This window comes from Ictidomys tridecemlineatus, chromosome 1 (genome assembly GCF_052094955.1).
Source record: "Ictidomys tridecemlineatus isolate mIctTri1 chromosome 1, mIctTri1.hap1, whole genome shotgun sequence".
In the NCBI taxonomy this organism is placed as follows: domain Eukaryota; kingdom Metazoa; phylum Chordata; class Mammalia; order Rodentia; family Sciuridae; genus Ictidomys; species Ictidomys tridecemlineatus.
The window spans coordinates 74,480,265-74,501,747 of record NC_135477.1 but is presented as its reverse complement, the minus strand read 5'-3'; the positions used below and the strand labels follow the sequence as shown (position 1 = coordinate 74,501,747).

General features: G+C 41.0%; 1 protein-coding gene across 13 annotated transcripts in view; it reads right to left on the bottom strand.

Moving 5' to 3' along the window:
- Frmpd2 (FERM and PDZ domain containing 2) overlaps positions 1–21,483 on the bottom strand; it is a 131,320-nt gene that overhangs the window by 89,925 nt on the left and 19,912 nt on the right. For 10 of the 13 annotated variants that reach the window (XR_013436276.1, XM_078042667.1, XM_078042669.1 and 7 more), the window contains exons 1-2: positions 6,516–6,672; positions 4,319–4,476 (exon numbers count right to left, since the gene is read on the bottom strand). The exons of 1 other annotated variant lie outside the window; for it this stretch is intronic. Coding sequence is in view for 11 of the 12 variants with exons in the window: in XM_078042667.1 (XP_077898793.1) it covers positions 4,319–4,476; positions 6,516–6,657 (300 nt within the window). In the remaining variant the exon portion in view is untranslated. Of the gene's footprint in view, positions 1–4,318; positions 4,477–6,515; positions 6,673–16,093; positions 16,165–21,483 lie in introns of those variants that run through there. 2 more of the 13 variants (XM_078042662.1, XM_021735782.3) reach the window with 2 other exon arrangements.

The following is a 21,483-nucleotide window of genomic DNA, read 5'->3' as shown; positions in this document are numbered from 1 at the left end:
CAATAACACCAAATTTTGGCAAAAGATGTAAGGGAAGTATATTAAGGGGCTTCCAAAAAGATTTTTTTTTTTGCTGCTTTACTAACAAGTATATATGACTCGTTCCACACTTTCCACCTTGTTTCTGCCTTGAATACTGATATGATATATGGAATCAGAGCAACCATCTTGTGACTATGAGGAAACAGGCATAAGAACAAAAAGCCAGCAGATTAGGGTAAGATGGAAATATACAGACTGAATCCTTGATGGCATGACTGAGTTGTTGACCAGTCCCTAGACTTGTTAAGTAACTAATAATGTATATCTGTGGCTCTAGCCATTATATTTTAAGCTGTTTCTAATAGCTGAACGTATCTATACATGAAATATTATACACCATGCTGATTAAAACGCACCATATCTTGTCAAAAAGAAACATTGTATATTGGAAAGAACATTTTCTGATTTCTCTGAGCCTATTTTTATCTGTAAATCAAATATTATGCCTCAATACTCATGAAGATCAAGTAAAAAGTTCTTGGATACAATAACAACAATTGCCATTCTCATTATTGTTTTTATTGAACACGGAGCATTCACAATATAGCAAGCCCTATTAAATATTTCATTTATATAAATTTTATTATTCCTCACAACAACGCTTTGAGGCAGGTATTTTACAGAGGAGAAAACTAAAGCAAAGGCAAGCTAGTAAATTTGCCCAATAAGACTCAAACCTGGACTTGGAGCCAGGTCATAGAGCTCCTGCCCTGAGCCACCTGAGTCACCTCCGAATCATAGTAGTCCTAAATGACTTCATTTTTATAGTGTAGTGGGGCTTCTATTATAAAGGCCATTTTCCCCTAAGATCTTTTCTTTCTTTTTTTTTTTTTTTGTCTATGGAAGCAGTTTATCCTGGGTAACAAATCATGTTACAACTTGATGGCTTTCAAAAACAAGTACTTATTTCTTTTTTTTATCATTAGTTGTTCAAAACATTATATAGCTCTTGACATATCATATTTCATACATTTGATCTTTTCTAAGGAAAAGGTTTAGGGCCTTTGGAGGAGGGACATTGAAGGACACAAAACACAGCATGTGAAAACAGTTGCTTCAGCAGCCCGCTGGTCTAACAGTGGTTTTGGTTTTCCACATGACAAGGTCAAGATGTATGTTCCATGTCACCTGGGCTGATTAGCTCTTGTCTTTGAAATTGAACCCTTCACCCAGCCACCAGCCCTGGGATGAATGAGACTAGGTAACATTCAGGGAAGTTCACAAGTTATACTCATTTCCAGGGAAATAACCGTAAAAGCAGACATGGGAATAGCACCCTGAGCACAGCCAGAGGCCCTGATCAATCCTGGGAACCTTCCTGGATTCCAAGGGCTCTGTCCTGAAGTGTCCTAGGGCCAAGCCAGGCCACAGTGACAACAGGGTACATCCCAAATATTAAATCCAGCCCACTGGTAGGCGCTGACTGCAGAAAGGCAGTGAGACAGATTTTGAAAACAACTCCTGACTCAGTGGGAAAGAACACCATGACTGACTGGTAACATCTGCCATACACAGGAGGGGTAATGACAACAAAGGTGATTTGTCGTTAGACACTTGCCCACATCTTCCACCTATACCTGGGATAAGACTCCAAGCAGTGAGGGAACTAGCTCCATGTACTGGTCAGAGAGGGATATTAGTCAAAGAGAGGAGTCCCTGTGCATTGTCCTAACCTTAGAGCAGGACCCAGGATATGAGAAGGATCAGGCACAGCCATTCCTGGGGACACTCTCCTGAATGTCATCCCACCCTTCACAGACCTGTGCAAGTTGGATAAAGAGAGAGCTGTGTGATGCATGGAGGATAGTGGGTAACAGAACTGAGCTTTAGGGATCGTGTGAGAGATCAACGACCCAGGTAACCCTGCCTCTTGGCCTAATTAACAGTGCTTGAGTCTTCTGGTCCTGTAAGGCATTCACCATGTGTCATGCTTAGAGCTCATGCAACCAACCAAAATAGCTGTCTGGCTCCTTCAGAACTTAGTCCTTTTCCACACTGGCCCTTGTCCAGTTCAACTGGCCCTTCTCTGCCTGACCCAGACTCTGAGTCACATATCTATACCCAGTTCTGAGCTTGCTCTATTCATTTAGCCTAGGGGCTCATGGAGGAAATTGTGCAGGAGGGCAGCATGTATTTCTCTAGTTCAAGGGCAGAGGAGTAACTAGGCCTTCCCAAGGCACTCAGTGGAGGCCAAACTGAAGTTGGGAAGGCAGTACCTGTGCTTCACCAGGGAGTCCTGGGAGGGCCAGGGAAGCACCCCGGGAGCAGTCAAGAACTGTTTAGAAAGCCGGGCACTGATACCTCATACAGAAGCTGTCACCCCAGAGCAATGAGAGTGAGAGAAAAAAGGAGAAGGGAAGCAAGGGCAGATGCAGCTTCACCATGCTGACCACAGAGCCAGCAGGAAGTTCCTGAGAGAAACAGCATTTCCAGATACACATTTTTCCCATGAAAGAATAGCAGGAAGTGCAGCAGACTTGGCTTCCTGTATCTCAGGACTTCTCTGGAAGTTGTGCCTGGGTCCCGGACATTTTTAGACTGCCTGGCACATCTCTTTACCAGTGCCTCAGAAAGCCAGATCCCAGGACTGAGCATGACACATCTTAACAAGTCCATAGCATAGGAGAAGAACTGGCATGTGTGGATCCTGGACCAAGCAGAAGAAATCTGAGTGGCACCCAAGTTTGTGTCTGACCCAGGTGTCTAGTGATTCACCTCTGGGATGCTAGCACTTCAGGGAAAGGTATATGTGCCAGAAGTACAGGCACAACTGCTGTTGGGGTGACACAGCCAGGGTTATTACAATGGTGATGTTTTCACTGCTGTAATATGAATAGGAGACACATGGACTCTGACAAACCAAATCTGGAAACCACTGAGGTCACATTCTCTTTTTCTTGGAGCCCAAAAGAAAAGCACCTCCAGTTCCAGCATGGCTCCTGAGAGGAGCATCATTTCCAGATCTGCACTTTTCCCATGAAAGAACATGGAAGAAAGAATAGAACTGGTTCCTTAAATACCTACTATGCCCTTCCCAGTGCTGTGTGTCTGCCTTATATCATTCTCACTTTGATTTTCTTTTTTTTTTTTTTAATTGAAACTACTGTCTACTGGAACTTTTGCAGTTTGGAAGGAAAACATGTTCCCTGTAGGAAAGCCAAAAATCTCCATTGATATTGCCATCCAGAAATAATCCCCCCAGACTACTTGGTGGTGCATGTGTTTTAGAACTTCCTCTCTTTCTCTTTTTTCTCTCTCTGAAAACTTGGATCACATTGTGTATGCATATATCAATGCATATATTGAATTTATTTCCAAGTCATTGAATGCACTTCTACAGCAGTCTCATTTTAATGCTTATTCTCATATCCGCTCTCAACTGATCATTCATCTTGTTTCCAACTTTCAACTGACATCAACAACTCAGTGCTGAATATTGCTACAGCCGAATCTATCTTTACTTGGGTCTGAGGATTCCTAGTTGGGGACTTGGGTCATTTAATTTTCTGTTCTTTCTTCATGCTGCCAGTGGCAACAACAGACAGACCTTTTACTCCTAGCTTTTAGGGTACTTCGTTTTGAATGTTGATAATAGCCAGATCGTCTATGTCATATTACCCCACTATACAGACGTAGAAACTTGGGCTCTACAAATTTGACTTGCCCCTACCCAAGAGCTGGCAAAAAAAAAAAAAAAAAAAAGCTTGAGAACAACATTCTTTAAATCTACTTGTGTTAGTTAGCTTTTTGTCACTGGGACAAAATACTTGGCAAGGGCACTTAAAAGAGAAAACGTTTATTTTGTCTCACAGTTTTAGAGGTTTCGTCTGTGGTGGGCCAGCTCCGTTGCTCAGGACCCAAAGTGAGCCAGTACAGCATAGAGGAAGGGCATGGTGGAGGGGTGCTGCTGTGTTGATGGCAGCCAGAAAGTAGAGCAAGAAAAGAAAGGGCCCACAGAGAAGATGCACATCCCCAGTGACCCACCTCCTCCAGATATGCCCACCCGCCTACAGTGACCACCCAGTTAGTCCATTTAGACTAGGATGGATTGATGAGGTCTCATCCTTCATAATCTAATAATTTCACCTCTGAATATTCCTGCATTCATAACAGAGGCCTCTTTGAGAACAGCTGATATCCAAACCATTAATACCCACTCTGCCTCAAGGTAGAATCAGGCGCCTCGGGATGGAACTGGGAACAGGGAGTACTGCCCATTAGCAGGCCTTTCCCAGGGGACAGGAGACAGGTACTACAGAGAGGCCACACATCTTACCTGTGACACATCAAGCAGCTCATCCTCACCTTGCCCCTGTAGCAATTCAGGGGCCTTGAAAGGAGCAGCTTCTATGTGAGAAACATGGTCTTGGAATGAAAGACTTCCAGTTGCAGAAAGCAGGGCTGACCAGGGGCAGACCACATAATCCGAGGAATCTGAAAGCAAGTCAGCGATAGGGGTATGGAGAAAGGGCCACCATCTGGAGAGCCAGCTGTGGGACTGTGTCTGGTCAGTGCCTAGAAATAACTATCTCAAGGGTGGACCATGAGCAAGACCTCGGGGAGACACAGAACTGAATTAATTCAATTCTTCTGAAAGGGAGCATCAATTACAAAAGATGGCTATAACCATGACCAGGAATTGAGCACCTGCAACCAAATTCATCAGTGGACTGAGAGTTTCAAAGCAAAAGATAAAAAAGGTCAAGTCCTACTGGAAATTGGCACAAGCCTGAATTCTCTGCAGCCAGACCAGAACCCAAGGCAGCTGGTCTTCTGGGAGCTCTGTATCTGTTTAAAACCTCTAGGGCAGGGAAAAGAGAGTGAGGCCTCAGGAAGAAGATGAATCCAAAGGCACAAGTTAACAGCCTCCATCTACCTGCCAGACTAGAACAGTCTCTGGCATGGAGCATGAGTGGTAACGTGCTGACAGCCTCTGCTGCATGCACTGTAGCTGCCAAGCATGTGGGACTGATGAATTGACAGCAGAGTATGGGCTCTCAGTGTTTGTTTCAGTTACCAATTTAATGCCTCACAGCTCCAAATTTATTTTTCCATACACAAATTCTTCCCTTACACAAATCTCCTAATATTTAGAGCACCATGACAACCTTCTCAGTAGAGGAGACAGGAGAGTCATCACAGGACACTAGTGCTCTCCTTCTGTTGGCTATGGTCAGCAGTGGTATGGGCATGTGACCACCAGATGATGGCACAGTCCTGGACTCAGGCCCAGGACAACAAGGTCCCTTGGTCACTCTCAAGGCCTAACCTTGCCACATGATCCCCTTCTCTTTAACTTATCTATACAAATGGTGCAGGCTCATTCTCTCCTGCCCACAAGGGATTCCTGCTCACCTGAGCCTGCCATTACCCCAACCTTCCACTCCCTCGGCCACAATTGGCAATTGCCTGTTCCCCACTTGAGCCATGACTACACACCAATCCCAACTAAGCAAGCCAGTGAACTTCATCATCATGATCTGCAAGCACAGCTCCCCCAGCAGGCCCGAAACCCAACCTGGGGACAGAACTTGCCTTCAAAGTCTGTTCCTCACTGGGTACCCTTCTCAGTTGGAGGGCACCATGAATAATTTTCTTATATCTTTCAGTTACTCTTATATATCTTTCAGTAACTCTTAATAACCTCCCCTATTTAGACCGCAGTGCGTGTTCTGTCTTCTGGAAGGACACAGGACTATTACACCATCTGACAGAGTATGGGGGTATCCAGGGTGACTATCCTCCGCCTCCCATCTCTAGTTGTGCCCAAATAGCCCAAGAGATGGAAGAAGGCCAGCTTTTTCACCACTGTGACCAAAAGTCCTAACAAAAACAACATATAATAGGAAAAGTTTATTTGGGGCTCACAGTTTCAGAGGCATCAGTCCATAAATGGCCAACTCCATTGCTCTGGGCCCGAGATAAAGCAAAACATCATGTCATAAAGGTGAGAAGGAGGAAAGCAGCTCAGGACTTGAGAATCAGGAAGCAGAGAGAGAACTCTGCTCAGCAAGAACAAAATACATGCCCCAAAGGCCCATCCCCAATGACCCACCTCCTCCACCCACTCCTTACCTGCCTCAGTTAATCCTTATTAGTGGATTAATGTACTGATTGGGTTAAAACTCTCACAACCCAATCACTTCACCTCTCAACTTTCTTGCATTGTCTCACACATGAGCTTTTGGGGGGACACCTCATGTCTAAACCATAAGAGGCCTACATTGCTCCAGCCAGCACCTCTCTAAGCACTATGCAAGTACCAAGGCAGAAGCAAGGCCTTCTGACTCTGCCACATGGCATGGGTCCAAGAGACAGGCTAGTCTCCCAATGTAGCTGTGTGGAGGGTGCCATTTGCCTGCTCATTTTAATACTTCAGACTAATAACTAATTGAGAAGCAGCAGCCAAAAATATGCTTGTATGGGAAGCTTCACATTCAGTTCCCTGTGGATTCACTGCCCCAAACTCTTACCATTGTGAAGGTCTTCCAGGAGCCGCTCAGCAGCCAGTGACAAGAGGGACCAGAGTTCTTCCTCAGACAGAGCTTCGCCCCTGACCTGCAGGACACTGGCCAGTGTCACAGAAGCCAGGCTCATGCCTGCAAAGACACACATGTGGTAGAGACCCAGCAATGTCCACGAGCACATCTGGGCCAGCTCTTGTGATTCCAGCCCCTCTGAAGTACATGGATGTCATATTTTCATCACCTGCATCCCCAGGGCAGGGTACAAGGCCAAGCCTACTTGAGAAGGGAAAGGAATGTTCACTGAGGGGCTGGCCCAGATGCTGGTTGGTGGATGAGTGAATAGACAAATGGACTTCTAAGCAAAAGGTGAAGTAAATGAATGAATGAATGAACGAGTGAACCATGACAGGAACCCCTCCTCAGGGAGAGCTCCCTCTGCAGGAGAGGAGTGTGGGGGGCTGTGGGGGCATCCATTGTCTACTCTCCTTCTCGGTCTGAGAAAGTAGGTTAGCAACCATTTTTGCCTCCAACACATGTTTCCTGTCTTTCATCTCTAGCTGCCACACGCAGAGTTGGATTTGGTCCCAGCACCAGCCCTTTTGCCAGCACCTGCCTGAAGAGCAGGCAAGAATCCCTAGAAGGAAAACTGAGCTCCATGTTTCAGGAAGGGCAGACATGCAGAGACACTGCAGGAGCAGGCAGGAGGGCTGGGCTTCTATTCCCTCTCTTCTGAGAAGCATTCCTTTAAATCAAAGTTGACATTTCAGTGTCTATCCCTGCCCCCACCCCATGCACAAAGCCACCCCCCACTAATCTCCAGAGTCTAAGGAGCCAGTGACAGCAGGAAGAGGCCAGGCAGGCTTTTCCTAATCTGTTCACGTCACAGAGCTTTTTCTACAACCAGAGCTTAGGGAGGGAGGGGGGGTGTACTGGGCTGGGGCCGGGGAGCCCAGCATGGCACCCCCCCCCCATCTCTCCATGGGCACTAAGCCAAGCTGTCCACTCACCAGCTGCTCAGCTTATCTGAGAAGAGAGACAGGTTTCTCGAGAACAAGCCCAGCTCTTATATCTCTACCTGGGGGCAGGAAAGGAGCTGCCTTGTCCTTAAGAAGACCTACTTGGAAACTGTTATTTATGAGAAAGTGTCTGTGAAGGGGCGGCTGTTCTTCCATTTACAGGCAGGAGAGACGTCCAAGTAACCAGGTAAACATTCACTGTGGGGAACTTGCCAGTCACCCTGATTTGGTTTCTGCACACTGTATCTGTACATGGAAATCCCACTGTGTCCCATAAATATGTACAATTACTATGTATAATTTAAATTTTTTCTCAAGTGATGGATTCAAAGCTCAAGTCCAGGCCCTCTATTTCCTTCTCTCTTCTTTTCCTTTCCTCCTCCTTTTTCACAAACTTGCTTGTGACTTATGGACTAAGCATTCACATTTGGCCGTATTTTTCTAACTTTCTACAATGACAATGAAAGATAAAAAAGGAACAGGAGAAGACTGAATCCCAATCTAAAATAGGGAAGCAGGCAGGCAGCAGAGGAGGCGGGGGAGGGAGTTCCAACCACATTAAGAAGGAAAAGAATGCATTGAACAGCTTCTAGGCTGGTATGGCTAGCTGAGACCATCATTTCAAAGTTGTCATTCAGTGGAGGAAGGATGGCCTTTTCAAGAAATAGTGTTGGGGGGCTGGGGATGGGCTCAAGCGGTAGCGCGCTCTGGCATGCGTGTGGTCCGGGTTCGATCCTCAGCACCACATACAGACAAAGATGTTGTGTCTGCCAAATACTAAAAAATAAATATTAAAATTCTCCCTCTCTCTCTCTCTCTCTCACTCTTTCTTTAAAAAAAAAAAAAAGAAAAGAAAAGTGTTGGGTCCACTGTGAAAAATATTAAACATTGGCCTAAACTTCACACACACACACACACAAAAAAAAATCTGTTAGATCAAAATGGGTCATAGATTTAATATTGAACATAAAACCATAAACTTTAAGAAACAAATGGGAGAAAATATTCAGAACCTAAAACTAGGCAGAAGGTTTTTACTTGACACCCAAAGCACAATCTATATAAAGATATCCAATTCGTAAATTGGACCTCATCAAAATTCAGTTTTTGCTCTGGGAAATACCCAGTACAGGGATTTAAAAAAAAAAAAAAAAAAACTATGGGCTGGGAGAAAATATTTGAAAATCACCTATCTGAAAAAGTACACATACTTAAATTTTTTTTAACTTTTAAAACTCAATAAGAAAATAGCAATGCAATTAGAAAATGATATACGAATGACAAATTTGGGCCATGAATATATATTAAACATTATCAGGCATTAGGGAAATGCAAATTAAAACCACAATGACATGATACTAAAACCTATCAGAAGTACTAAAACCAAATTTCTAACAACCTCACATGCTGATAAACATATGTAGAAACCAAAGTACTCACAAATTGCTGGTGAGAATGTGAAATGGTCCAGCTACTCTGAAAATCAGTTTGGCAGTATCTTAGAAAATCATATATGCTAGTACTATATAACTCAGCGTAGTATCTATGTATTTATACCAGAGAAATAGAAATTTATGTTCACACAAATATCTATCCATGAGTTGGCCTAGCCAGTCGCCTTGGAAAACGAAGTATTAACTACTAAACTTGAACATGCATGTTAAACATACACACACAAACACAAGTAAAGTACTACCCTAAGTGTGCATGGTCTTTTCCAGGACTCTCAGGCTAGGGAGTTGCAGTGGCCTACGTGGCCATGGACAAATGATGCTGTGTGTGCACACACACACACATGTATATGTGAAGTGTCTTAGTTTGCTGTGTCTGCTGCTTCAATAGATAAATCTGGTAACAATATGCTAATATTACTTCTTGAATAACCACAGTAGAGAAGAAGAATAAGACATTGTCCATCATAAATTTATGTGCAATCTTTTAAAATAAAGCAAGTGAAATTGAGGACTTACAGATATTGAACATAATATGATCAACAATTTCAATGCATATAAAAATGAAAAGGAGAAGCAATGTATATGTGTGTGTGTGTATGTGTGTGTGTGTGTGTGTGTGTACGTGTATGTGTGTGTATATATATTCACAATTTACTACAGGCCAAGTAGAGGCAAATGAAAAACATATAAAGAGGGCTGAAATAGTGCTTAACATAAAACAAGTAGTAGCTTTTATAATTATTATAATTATTATGTGTACTAACCAGTATTCATAGATAATTAATATACTATACTAGAATATTACTAAGGTTATTATAGATCATTTTTGGATCCTAAAAACTTAGTTTTAACAAACCAAAATGTTGGATTTTTCTTATATACTAGCCAGCCAACAAGGATTGGTTGAATGAGATTTCTGCCTTTATTTTTAATTTTAGAACATATACATGAAAATATGCTTTGCACCCTGCTCAAAAAAAATTTTAGGGCTGAGGATATAGCTCAGTTAGTAGAATGCACCGAAATAAAGAAAGAAGAAAAATTTAACTGCATTATAGATTTGGCCTCTGCTATGGTTTGAATATGACTTGTTTCTGCTGAAACTTACGTTGAAATTTGGTTGTCAATGCAGCAGTTTTGGGATATGGAGGCTTTAAGAGGGATTAATGTCTTTATTACAAGACTGGGTTAGTTCTTGTGGGAATGGATCACTTTTCAAAAGAGTGGATTATTGTAAAGTGGGTCAGCTCCTCTGTCCTCTTCCTCTTGTCCATATTTATCCATTTGCCTTTCTGTTTTCTTCCATGAGGCCAAGAGCCAAGCAAATGCCACAGTCATGCTCTTGAACCTCTAAAACCATAAGCTAAAATAATTCTTTTTTATTTCAAATTATCCAATTTCAGGTATTCTGGTATATCTGTGGACAGTGGACTAAGATAACCTTAAAATTCAAACATTGTGCCTGTCACAAAAAGGACATAGCACCACCAAAGGGACATATTGAATTGCACCAAAAACAGTGCAAAATCCAAACCAGAGAAAATTTTCAAATCAAACAAGTGGGTTGCTCAAGAACAAAAAAGGAAAATTTTAAGGAAAAGAGGACAAATTATATATATTGGCAAGACATAATAATTATAACTATATATGCCCTAAACAATAGAGCATCTATGTATATCAAAAAAAAACCTTCTCAATTTCAAGAGTCAAATAAACCACAATACAATAATACTGGGTGACTTTAACACATGTCTCTCACTACTGGACAGATCTTCCAAACAAAAACTAAATAAGGAAACCATAGAACTAAATAATACAATCAATAATTTAGACTTAACCAACATATATAGAATATTTCATCCATCAGTGAGTGAATACACTTTCTTCTAGGCAGCACATGGCTTCTTCTCTAAAATAGACTGTATCTTATGCCACAAAGCAACTCTTTTAGTAAAAATTTTTTTAAAAAGACATAATATCCTGCATTCTATCAGATCATAATGGAATGAAATTAGAAATCAATGATAAAATAAAAAATGGAACTACTCTAACAAATGGAGACTAAATAATACACTACTGAATGATGAAAGCATAGTAGAAGAAATAAAAATTAAAAAAAATCTTAAAGGTAAGTGAGAACACTGATACCACATAGCAAAATCTCTGGAACACTATGAAGGGAGTATTAAGAGGAAAGTTTATTGCATTGAGCTCATTCATTAAAAGAATAAAAAGTCAGCAAATAAATGACCTAACATTATATCTCAAAGCCCTAGAAAATCAACACCAAAAGCAGTAGAAGACAGGTAATAATTAAAATCAGAACTGACAACAACAAAATTGAAAGAAAAGAAACAATTTAAAAAATTGACAAAACATAAAGTTGGTTCTTTGAAAAAATAAATAAAATAAATAAACCACTAGCCATGCTAATGAAGAGAAAAAGAAAGAAAACTCAAATTACTAAAATTCATGATGAAAAATGAAATATCACAATGGACATGGCTGAAATACAGAAGATAATTAGAAACTATTTGAAAATTTATAATACAATAAAATAGAAAATCTTGAACACATCAACAAATTTCTAGAGACATATGTTTTACCCAAACTGAATGAGGAGGTCATACATGATTTAAACAGATCAATTTCAAGTAATGAATAGAAAATATCATTAAAATATTACTCAGCATTAAAAAAGAATAAAATTATAGCATTTGCAGGTAAATGATGGAGTTGGAAAATATCATGCTAAATGAGATAAGGAAATCCTGAAAAACCAAAGGCCAAATGTTCTCTTTAATAAGTGAATGCTGATCAACAATGGGGGGGATGGTGAAAATGGAGGAACTTTAATGGGGCAAAGGGAGGGAGGAGATGGAAGGGTGCATGAGAGCAAGAAAGATGGTGGAATGAGATGGACATCATTACATCATGTATGACTGCACATATGGTGCAATGCTACATCATGTACAACCAGAAAAATGAAAAGTTGTGCTGCAATTGTGTACAATGAATCAAAATGCATTGGATGGATTTGGAAAATATCATGCTAAGCAAAACAAGCCAATCTCAAAAAACCAAAGTCTGAATGTCTTCTCTGATATGGGGATGCTAATTCACAATAACAGGGGGCAGGCACTAGGGAAGAATAAGTAGAGGCGAGTGAAGGGAGGGGAGTGAATATGGGGATAGGAAGGATAGTAGAATGAAACAGACATTATGATCTTATGTACATCTATGACTGCATGACCCATGTGATTCTACAACATGTATAATCAGAAAACTGTGAAATTATACTCCATTTGATATATGATATGTCAAAGTGCATAAATGTATTCTATGATTATGTATAACTAATTAAAACAAATTTAAATTAAAAAATGAAAAAGTACTTGCATGCACAAGGCCCTGTGTTTGATACCCAGCACCAAAAGAAAAAGTAAAAGAGGACAGAGGTCATGGGAATACCAGAGTAAGAACCTTCCAAAGTCCTCCCCTCCATAAATGCGATGATGAAACAAGTGGCACAGCAGACACCGTAACAATTAGAACATGTCTATGGTAATTTGCAATCCCATTCTGGAGAATTGTCAGTATTTGACCTGTCTGGAAGTTCCCTGAAAGTCTCCTCTTAGGACAGTGTTTTATTAACCAGATTCAGAGCTCTTTCAGCAAGAGCAGACTTTATCCTGGGCCCATTTCTCAAAAACAATCATCAGCAATTGCTTAATATTGTAGCTGCCCAAGGTAGCAAAAACAACCAGACAAAAAAACACTAATCAAAAAACTTAAAAGAGTCAGGGGAGAGATGGCCAAGAGCACCTTTAAAAGGCTCTGAAATATCCCTAAGTTCTGGAAAGTCACATTAATGTGTAAAGCTGGTTACATGCATAAGGTTGTACACATGCCCAGGAATAGGTGAAAAGGCCTTAAAATCTTTCCTAGCTGACCACTGGTCTCTGAGTGAATAGTAAGTGGAGTTAAGTGACGGAATGACAAAGCAATGCCCTCACATCCCACAAAGCACCTCAGCAAAGACTGGGAGACATGACTCCAGTCATTTAAAGATATTCCTGACCAACCACCAGGTGACCATTAAACTAACTTCAATGCATAACAAGGAAGTACATTACTAAGACATTACAGAATTAGTTCAGGACAGTTAACTAAACATGCAGAAACAACTATACAAGAAATAGCAACCACAAGAAACCCTGGAGGAAAGGCAAGAGGGAAATACCACATTATATTATTTAAAATTCTGGTTTTCACAAAGGAGGAAAAGGAGAAGGAGGAGGGAGGAGGAGAAGAAGAAATAAGAAAGGGAAAATCAAATCAGTCAGTAGTCATTGTTCCTAAAAAGGCCCAGATGCTGAACTTACCAGAAAAAGCCTTTGTATTAACTATTTAAAATATGCTCAAGTTAATAAAGAAAATCATGTCTAAAGTACTCAAAGAAATATCAAAACGATGTCTCACTAACTAAAGAAGAGCAATAAAGAGAAATTAAAAGGGGCAAGAACCAAAAAGAAAAGTACAATATCTAAAATGAAAAATTTACTAATGGGACTCATTCACTCCAAGGAAAAGAAAGAAAAAAATATGAAGAAAAGGGAGCAGACCCTCAGAGACCTGTGGGACACCATCAACTTTACTAGGAAATTCCTATGGTAGGAATAGAAATGTTAGAAAGAGAGGAGAGTGAGAAAGAGTATTGGAAGAACTAACTGCCCAAATCATCCCAAATCTGATGAAAATCATTCATCTACACATCTAAGAAACTACACAAAGTCCAAGTAGGAAAAACTCAAAGAGATCCACAGATTTAACACATCTTAATTAAACCAGGAACAACAAACCAAGCTACTGAAAGCAGAAGGAAAAAAAAAAGATGAAAAAGAAGAATCAGAGGAGGAGGAGGAGGAGGAGGAACAGCAGCAACTCATCACAAATAGGGAGACCTCAATAAGATATAAACCATTGATTGTCCATCAAAAACCATGGGGACCAAAAGGCAGCCAGGTGATATAATTAAAGAGGCGGGGGAGGGACTGTCAAGAATTCTCCACATCTGCTGCCCTTTGGAGAGGTCTGATTAGAAAGTAACCTATTTGGGTTAACTCTAGGGATTCCACTTCAGCTCACTAGTCGGCAAGAAACAAACTGGACTCACAATTGGCACTTATTTCTTTGTACGATTGCAAATAACATTTTTATTATTTTTTGTATTTATTTTGGTACCAGGGATTGAACCCAGGGCTACTTGACCACTAAGTCACATCGCCAGCCCTTTTTAAATTAATTTTTATCTTATTTTATTTTTGAGACAGGATCTTGCCAAGTTGCTTAGGGCCTTGCTCAGTTGCTGAGACTGAACTTGAACTTGTGGTCCTCCTGCCTCAGCCTTCCAAGCTGCTGGGATTACAGGCATGCACTACCACACACACCATATTACAAATACCATTTTAGGGCCACTTGACACTCAAATAATGATACAAAGCAAACAATTTCAACAAAGCAATCCTTCAAAAATGAAAGAAATGAAATGGGAAAATGTATTGCTAGCAGGGCTGATCTCCAAAAAGTACTAAAGGGATCCTTCAGACCAAAATGAATAGACCCTGGACAGTCAGATATACATGAAGAAATACAGCACTTGTAAAGGTAATTAAAATTATTTGTAAAAGTAATTTTACATGTGGAGCCCACATGTAAAAAACAATAAGAATTTTGATTACAACCCTCTTTTCTCTTATTAGATTTTTTTAAAAAGATCATCTGACATCTAGAAACTGCTCAATTGGCTAAATAAATACTTTCCTTTTTGGGTTGTTTAAGCTAAGAGGCCCTTTAGGTTTAAAGTTGCAGTTCTCATTACGGAAGTGTCAAGAACACAGCTTCCCCGTCAAATATAAAATTGAAATAGGAATCAGTGACACAATGGACTCATTATCCTTTACATTTAAAAAAAAAAAAAGTAGTCATGCTTGTTTCAGCATGGACCCATGTTTCCCCTGCAGAAAGAAATGTGTGCATGTTATGGTTTAGAAATGAAGTGTTCCCAAAAAACTCATGTGTGACATAGTGCAAGAAGTTTCAGAGGTGAAATGATTACATTATGAGAGGTGTAAACTAATTGAATTACTAAATTGAACTACTAAAAAGATTAACTGGGCGATAACTGTAGGCAGCTAGGGTGTGGCTGGAGAAAGTAGGTTACTGGAGGTGTGCCTTTGGGGTTTATAGTTTGTCCTTGGTGAGCAGAGTTCTCTCTGCTTTCTGGTTGCTCTGTTCTGAGCTACGCCACAATGCCTAGCCCCTCCACCAAAATTGCCTCATCTTAGGCCCCGGATCCATGGAGTCAGCTGACCATGGACTGAACTCTGAAACTGTGAGCCCTGAATAAATTTTGCCCCTCTATGTTGTTCTTGTCAGATTTTTCAGTCACAGTGAAAAAGAAAATGACTAAAATATTACATTCCACTTTTCTGCACAAACTCCAGTCTGATTGGCCCCAGAGCTGCAATTGAATGTTGTGATCTTCCCCAAGGGTGAGTTGGTGCTAGCAGAGAGCACAGATGCCCGAGAGCTACCTGAAGCAGCCCTAGCCATAACCCTCCACATCAGCTTCCTTCTGGAGAGGTTCTAGTGGAGAGTACCCCATTTGGGTTCACTCTGGAGACACCACTCCAGCCCACCAGCTCTTGAGAAACAAATTGGACTCACCATTAACACTATCATCTCTTTTTAATATTACAAATATTGTTTCAGAGCCAATTGACACTTCCTCAAATAACAATATAAGCAAATAATTCCATAGCACCTAACCAGGCAGGGTCCAGAGTGCTTTATGTGTATGAAATCATTTAAACCTCAGAACAACCTTTTAAAACAGGACTCTAATCATGCTCATTTTATAGACATGAAAACTGAAGAACAAAAGGATTGAGTGACTGGGTCAGAGTCACACAGCTTGAACTTGGGTTTATGTTCCTGATTCCCAAGGCAGCACACTTCACCATTGTATGCTGTAGGCTCAGGAAATGACATTAAGCACTTTATGGAGCCCACAGTCGTGAGCTGGGATATAGTTGTCAACCTTTTATCATACCATGACGCCTCTGGGCTTCTCTCCAAGTTTTTCTAAATGGTCTGGTAGGCGAGATGCTGCTGCTCTGTGGACTAAAAAAGGGCTTGTTAACTATTAATAAGACACAGGGATTCCATCACACACATAAACCTAGTCCACCCACCAGCAAGGATGCTCTGGGAAAGCATCCAACCAATGAACACTCCTTCTGAGGAGCTCTGCACTGCATCTTCATCTCTCATGCATCTTCCTGCATCTCATCTTGTGAACTTAATTCTCTATATTGACTCCATTATCTAATGGCTTCTATCTAGCCACTCAAAATCTTTTCTGTCCCAGGCCCCTTTCACCCATCCAGGAACTTTCTGGTGCCCCCTCCAGAGTTCTGACTAAGGCTGTGGTGCATCCTGTCTGCCAGGACTTCTTTTGGTTCATGTCCAGCCTTCAGCAACCCCCTACCTGGTCTGAGCCAAAGCTCACCCCTTGCCCTTGATCTTTAGTGATTCTACTTGGGCTTTCCTTTTAAGTGGGCCATGGCAACAGTGGCCTGAACTTCCTCTGTGAAGCTGTCTCAGCACTCCTGCCTCAGGCATTTCTTTCTTCATTAAGGACTAGTATATTTCAAGCTGAATAGAGCAGTGATCAATATAACATCCTATCTTCGTGAGACTTGGGGATAGGCAGAGGGAAACAGGTAAGCAAATAAAATAACTGCATGGAATGATAGATTTTGAAGGAAAATTAAAATGAGGTGATGCACAATAGCAGGCTTTGGAGCTTCAGGGAAGGTGTGTAGGATGGTGGCATTTGAGTTGAGACTTGGATGTTGAGAAGGCATCAACCATGTGAAAAACATTCTACACAGAGGGAATAATAGGAACAAAAATCTCAAGATGTGGCAGATTTCAAGAACAGAGAGAAGTCCTGCATGGCAGAGCTTGGGGCAGAGGTGGGTGGTAAAGTTGGAGAGCTGAACAGGGGCTGCCTGCCAGGCTACTTGGACTAAGGAAAGAAGTGGCCTAGCTGCTAGCTGGCAGAGCAAATGCATCCCACACTGTGCAAGGCTGGGCAGAAACCTTTTTGACTCCTGTGGCTGAGTATCCACTAAGGGTAGAATAGTCCCTGAGGGTCCGCTAATCAGACCCTTTGTCTCATCTAATGCTTCACCAGTCCTGTGAGTAGGGGTACTTTTTTTCAAGGGCAAACCTCACATCTCCCCTTTGCCCACCCCAGCAGGAAACCTGTTGTATCAACCTTGCCCCTGAATACCCCCTTTTTGTTCCCAAAAACCTAGCCAAATTAAAGGAACAACAAGAGCAAGTCTGGCCAGAATATCCAGATATGCATTATCTTGAAGGACACTGGCTTTCTCTTATGTACTCTGGAAATCAGGGCAAGTTGGTATTATCTGTAGAAAGATACCTTCTTGCATGTACTCCAGGACAGTTGTTTACTGGGATGCTACAAGCAAACTAAGCAAGCTAATGCTGATGATGTCACAATTCTACAGCCTAACATATAAAACCCCTCTCTCAGTGGCAACTGTGGCAAAAATGAGGGCACCATGGGAAAGACATGTGACTCTCATCCAGTCTAAAGCCATTACATAAAACACCATAAGAAAGAGGAGGCCCTGCTTGATAAAAGACCTTGAATGATGAAGGTACTATTTCCACTCACCACAAGGTACTATCTCCTGTCACCACTAAACCATCCCCATTCATACACTGTCAGCAGGTATCTTCTTTGGTCTCTTAGCAACCTATCCCACTGTCCTGGTACAACCTAGCTATGGATGTGACACCTGGGTAAAAGTCCCCTGAATAGGTGTTGAGTGACAAGCACCCACTGGTGGATCAGGTCATCTACCTGGAGGAACACCATATGCATTTGTTGACATGATAGTTTGCAAATATCTAAGGAAATAAGGATCTTTGCTAATCCGAATCACCTACTAACTGATTGTACATGGTTTTAGAACTGTGAGATTTGGGTCACTGTCTTGCATTCTGTCCTCATTTACCTCCCCTCTATCACACTCCACAAGCCACCAGCAGAGACCTCTGACCTTAACTCAGGGCTGTTAGCAAGATTTACAGTGCTCTGGAAGGCCCTAGGAGAGATCTTGAACCTAGGTCTCTGGGTTTCTAAACCCATCTTAGTTCTAAAGTTCTAGGTGCTATTTTTCCCAGGAAGTGAAGGCATCAATGAGGAGCCAAGGGAAGCAGAGGTGACCTTGCAGGGTGGGGATAATGTGCACAATTCTTGGTCTCCTGGGGATCAGTGACCAAGTGGCATTCTCTTTGGAAACACACCTTGTTACTTTCAACTCTTGGTTCCCCTAACTTTTTTCAGCATCCTTTCTCCCTCTTCCTGTGTTTGAAATGTTATCCTTCGGAATTTAATCACAGACCCTGTATTAGTTTCCTTTTGCTGCCATAACAAATTTCCTTCTTTGCTGCCATAAGAAATAGTATTACACACTTAATGCCTACATACTACACACTTAATGCCTTAAAACAACAAAAATTTTATGATTGCATAGTTTCAGAGACCAGAAGTCTGAAATTAGTTTCAAAGGACTGAAATCAAGGCGTCAGGAGGATCACCCTCCCTCCAAAGGCTAAAAGGGAGAATTCGGTCCTTGCCTCTTCAAGTTTCTGACTGCTGCAGGCAGTCCTTGGCTTGTGACCACACTGCTCCAGTCAGCCTCAGTAGTCACATTGCCTTCTCTTCTGTTTTAAATCTCCCTCTGCCTTCCTCTAAGAAGAGTACTTGTGATTAATTTAAGACACACACTTAGATAATCTGGAATTGTCTCCCCAACTCAAAATCTTTTAACTTAATTTCATCTACAGAGTCGTTTTGGTCACATAACATTCACAGGTTCTACATCATTCACAGGATGTAGATATCTTTTCATTTTAATTTTTTGGAGAGGAGCATTAGTCAGCCTACCCTAGGCCCCTTTTCATTCTACACTCTCCACCTGTTGGCTGAAAAAGACTTGAGCATTGGAGGTTGAATCCTTAACTCCCTGACATCCTGGCTGTGGGACCCTGTGCATACAAAACCTTTCTGAGCCTCAGTGTTGTTATCTGAGAAATAGGATTAAACAGTAGCAGCTACTTTATTGAACCATGGAGAAGATCATATTAGAGTGTTCAGCATGGAAGAAGTGCTGAACATGTCTTATTTCCCATCTCTTTCCATCTCTATTCCAACCACACAAACAGGAATTTTAAAGCATCAGAGCTACTGAGCAGCTTCCAACTATGTGATTTTTAAAATCTAGTGTTAATTGTTTCCATCTGTCTGCCAGGATTGAGGTGCTATAAACTTCCCATTTTCAACCTTAGTAAAATGCCTAAATATCTCAATGTCCCCAAAATAGATATCCCATACCAAGAAAGGGTATGGGGCTCTTAGAGAACCAAAACTCTCCTAACGATCCTTTCCTCCCTTCTCCCTTTGTTCCTTCTGTCTCTCTCCATTCCTTCTCCCTTTGGATGCTCATTGAAAACCATCTGCCTGTAGTCAGATCAAGATCTGAGCAAAACCTGCCCAAAAGGAAAACTGCATCTTTCTTCTAAGGACAAAAGACTCTTTTGCCTCAACTTCGCCCTATTTAAAGGACTAAATATGTCAGGGCTCTTGCCTTCCAGAACTTCCCACAGTAAGCACCTCAGAACCTGACCTCCAGGGGGTAATGTATGAAACTGTGTCAATACTGTCTTCTTCCCACAGGCTCTTCCCTGCCCCTCAACCCAAACCCCCAGCACCAATTTAAATACTGAACACACCACTGAGGAGGTGTGACATTGATCAAAGACACACCTGAAATCCCTTTTCTATTAAGTGGAGATGATAATTCTTACTTTACAGGGTAGATGTGAGAAATGGCAATCCAATGCAAGAAAGGCAGCTAGTGACAAACTACCTTTCTGCAGTACGCCAAGGTGGATGGAGTTTGCATTGTTTTAGATGTGAGTATGGGCCACAGTACAAAGAAAAATTTTAGAGCATTTTAGAGTAGTTTAAGGAGTTATTTTTCTTCAGTCTTATATAGACCTTTTCTGAATGTTTACTACCTTTCCCTTTCACTTCTACTACTAAGATAGTTTTTTTCATTTGAATGCATTTTAAAGGAAACTATATATCACTTAGTAAATGAAAAAATAGCATCATAAGACATAAATAAAAGTTAATTACAATGATTTTTTTAATTATTGAATTCCTGCCAGATAATATTGTCTCCCAGAAGCTTTGAGCCTGGGATCTGATCTTTTCTAATGAAAGGAACAATTTGTTTTGGGAAATGGGAAAAGTCTAAAATTCTGAACAGACTCTGTTCTTAATATTTTCTGGGGAAAAATATGAAGTAAAATGTCAAAAACATAACTCAATGTCACTAATGTTGTTTCTGTTCCACCTGCTTTCCATAGTTCTGCTTGGCCTTGGGAAGCACAATTTCAGCATTTGTTTTTGTTTTTGTTTTTTTGTTTTTGTTTATTTTTAAGGTTTCAGAACTAGTTATAAGGTAGCCTGTCCTCCATGCAGATTGGTCGAATTCTCACCAATTATACTTTACAGTAATGGTTTGTAGGTAAAGTAATCCTTTACAGCTTACAGAGCTAAACACAATTCCCACAAAAACCCTTCAAGATAGGCAAAGCAAAAATGGTTCCCTCAACCAAATAAGGAAACTGAGAATTTAGCTGGCTTAAGATACAAGAGTCACATGGCTAGTAGGTATTATTTAGGTTTCTAAAAGAGGGCAGGAGGCAGCTGGGAACTAGCAAGACTAAGTAAAGTTCACATTTTGAAATTAGTATTTGATTTATTAAAATCATGGATTTTAAAAGCAGCTTTGTCTTGAGCCTTTAAATTCAATTTTAAAATATTATGTTCAATTAATTTAGTGAATTATATATAAAAAGAACCATTTAATGTGATATTTAATTAACTTTCAACTAATTCCTGATACATCTGTCAGGGGATTCTTGAGAGAACAGCAAGGCTCAGATTCTATTTAAGAGAGAGTTACTAGGGAAACCAAAAGACAATGGAGGAGAGAAAAACATGAGTGTTTTAGTCAGTTTTTCTTAGCTGTGATAAATAGGCCTAAGAAGAATAATCTTAGTGAGGACAAGTTTATTGGGGGCTCACAGTTTCAGAGGTCTTAGTCCACAGAGAGCCTATTCCATTCCTCCAGGTCTGAGGTGAGGCAGAAGAACATCAGGGAAAAAGTGTGTGGTAGAGGAAAGTGGCTCAAGAGATCACACCAAGAACAGAAAGAGAAACTAAACTCAGCTCACCAAATGCATAACCCAAAGGCATGCCCCCAAAGACCCATCTCCTCCAGCCATACCCTACCTGCTTATAGTCACCACCCAGTCAATCCCTATTCA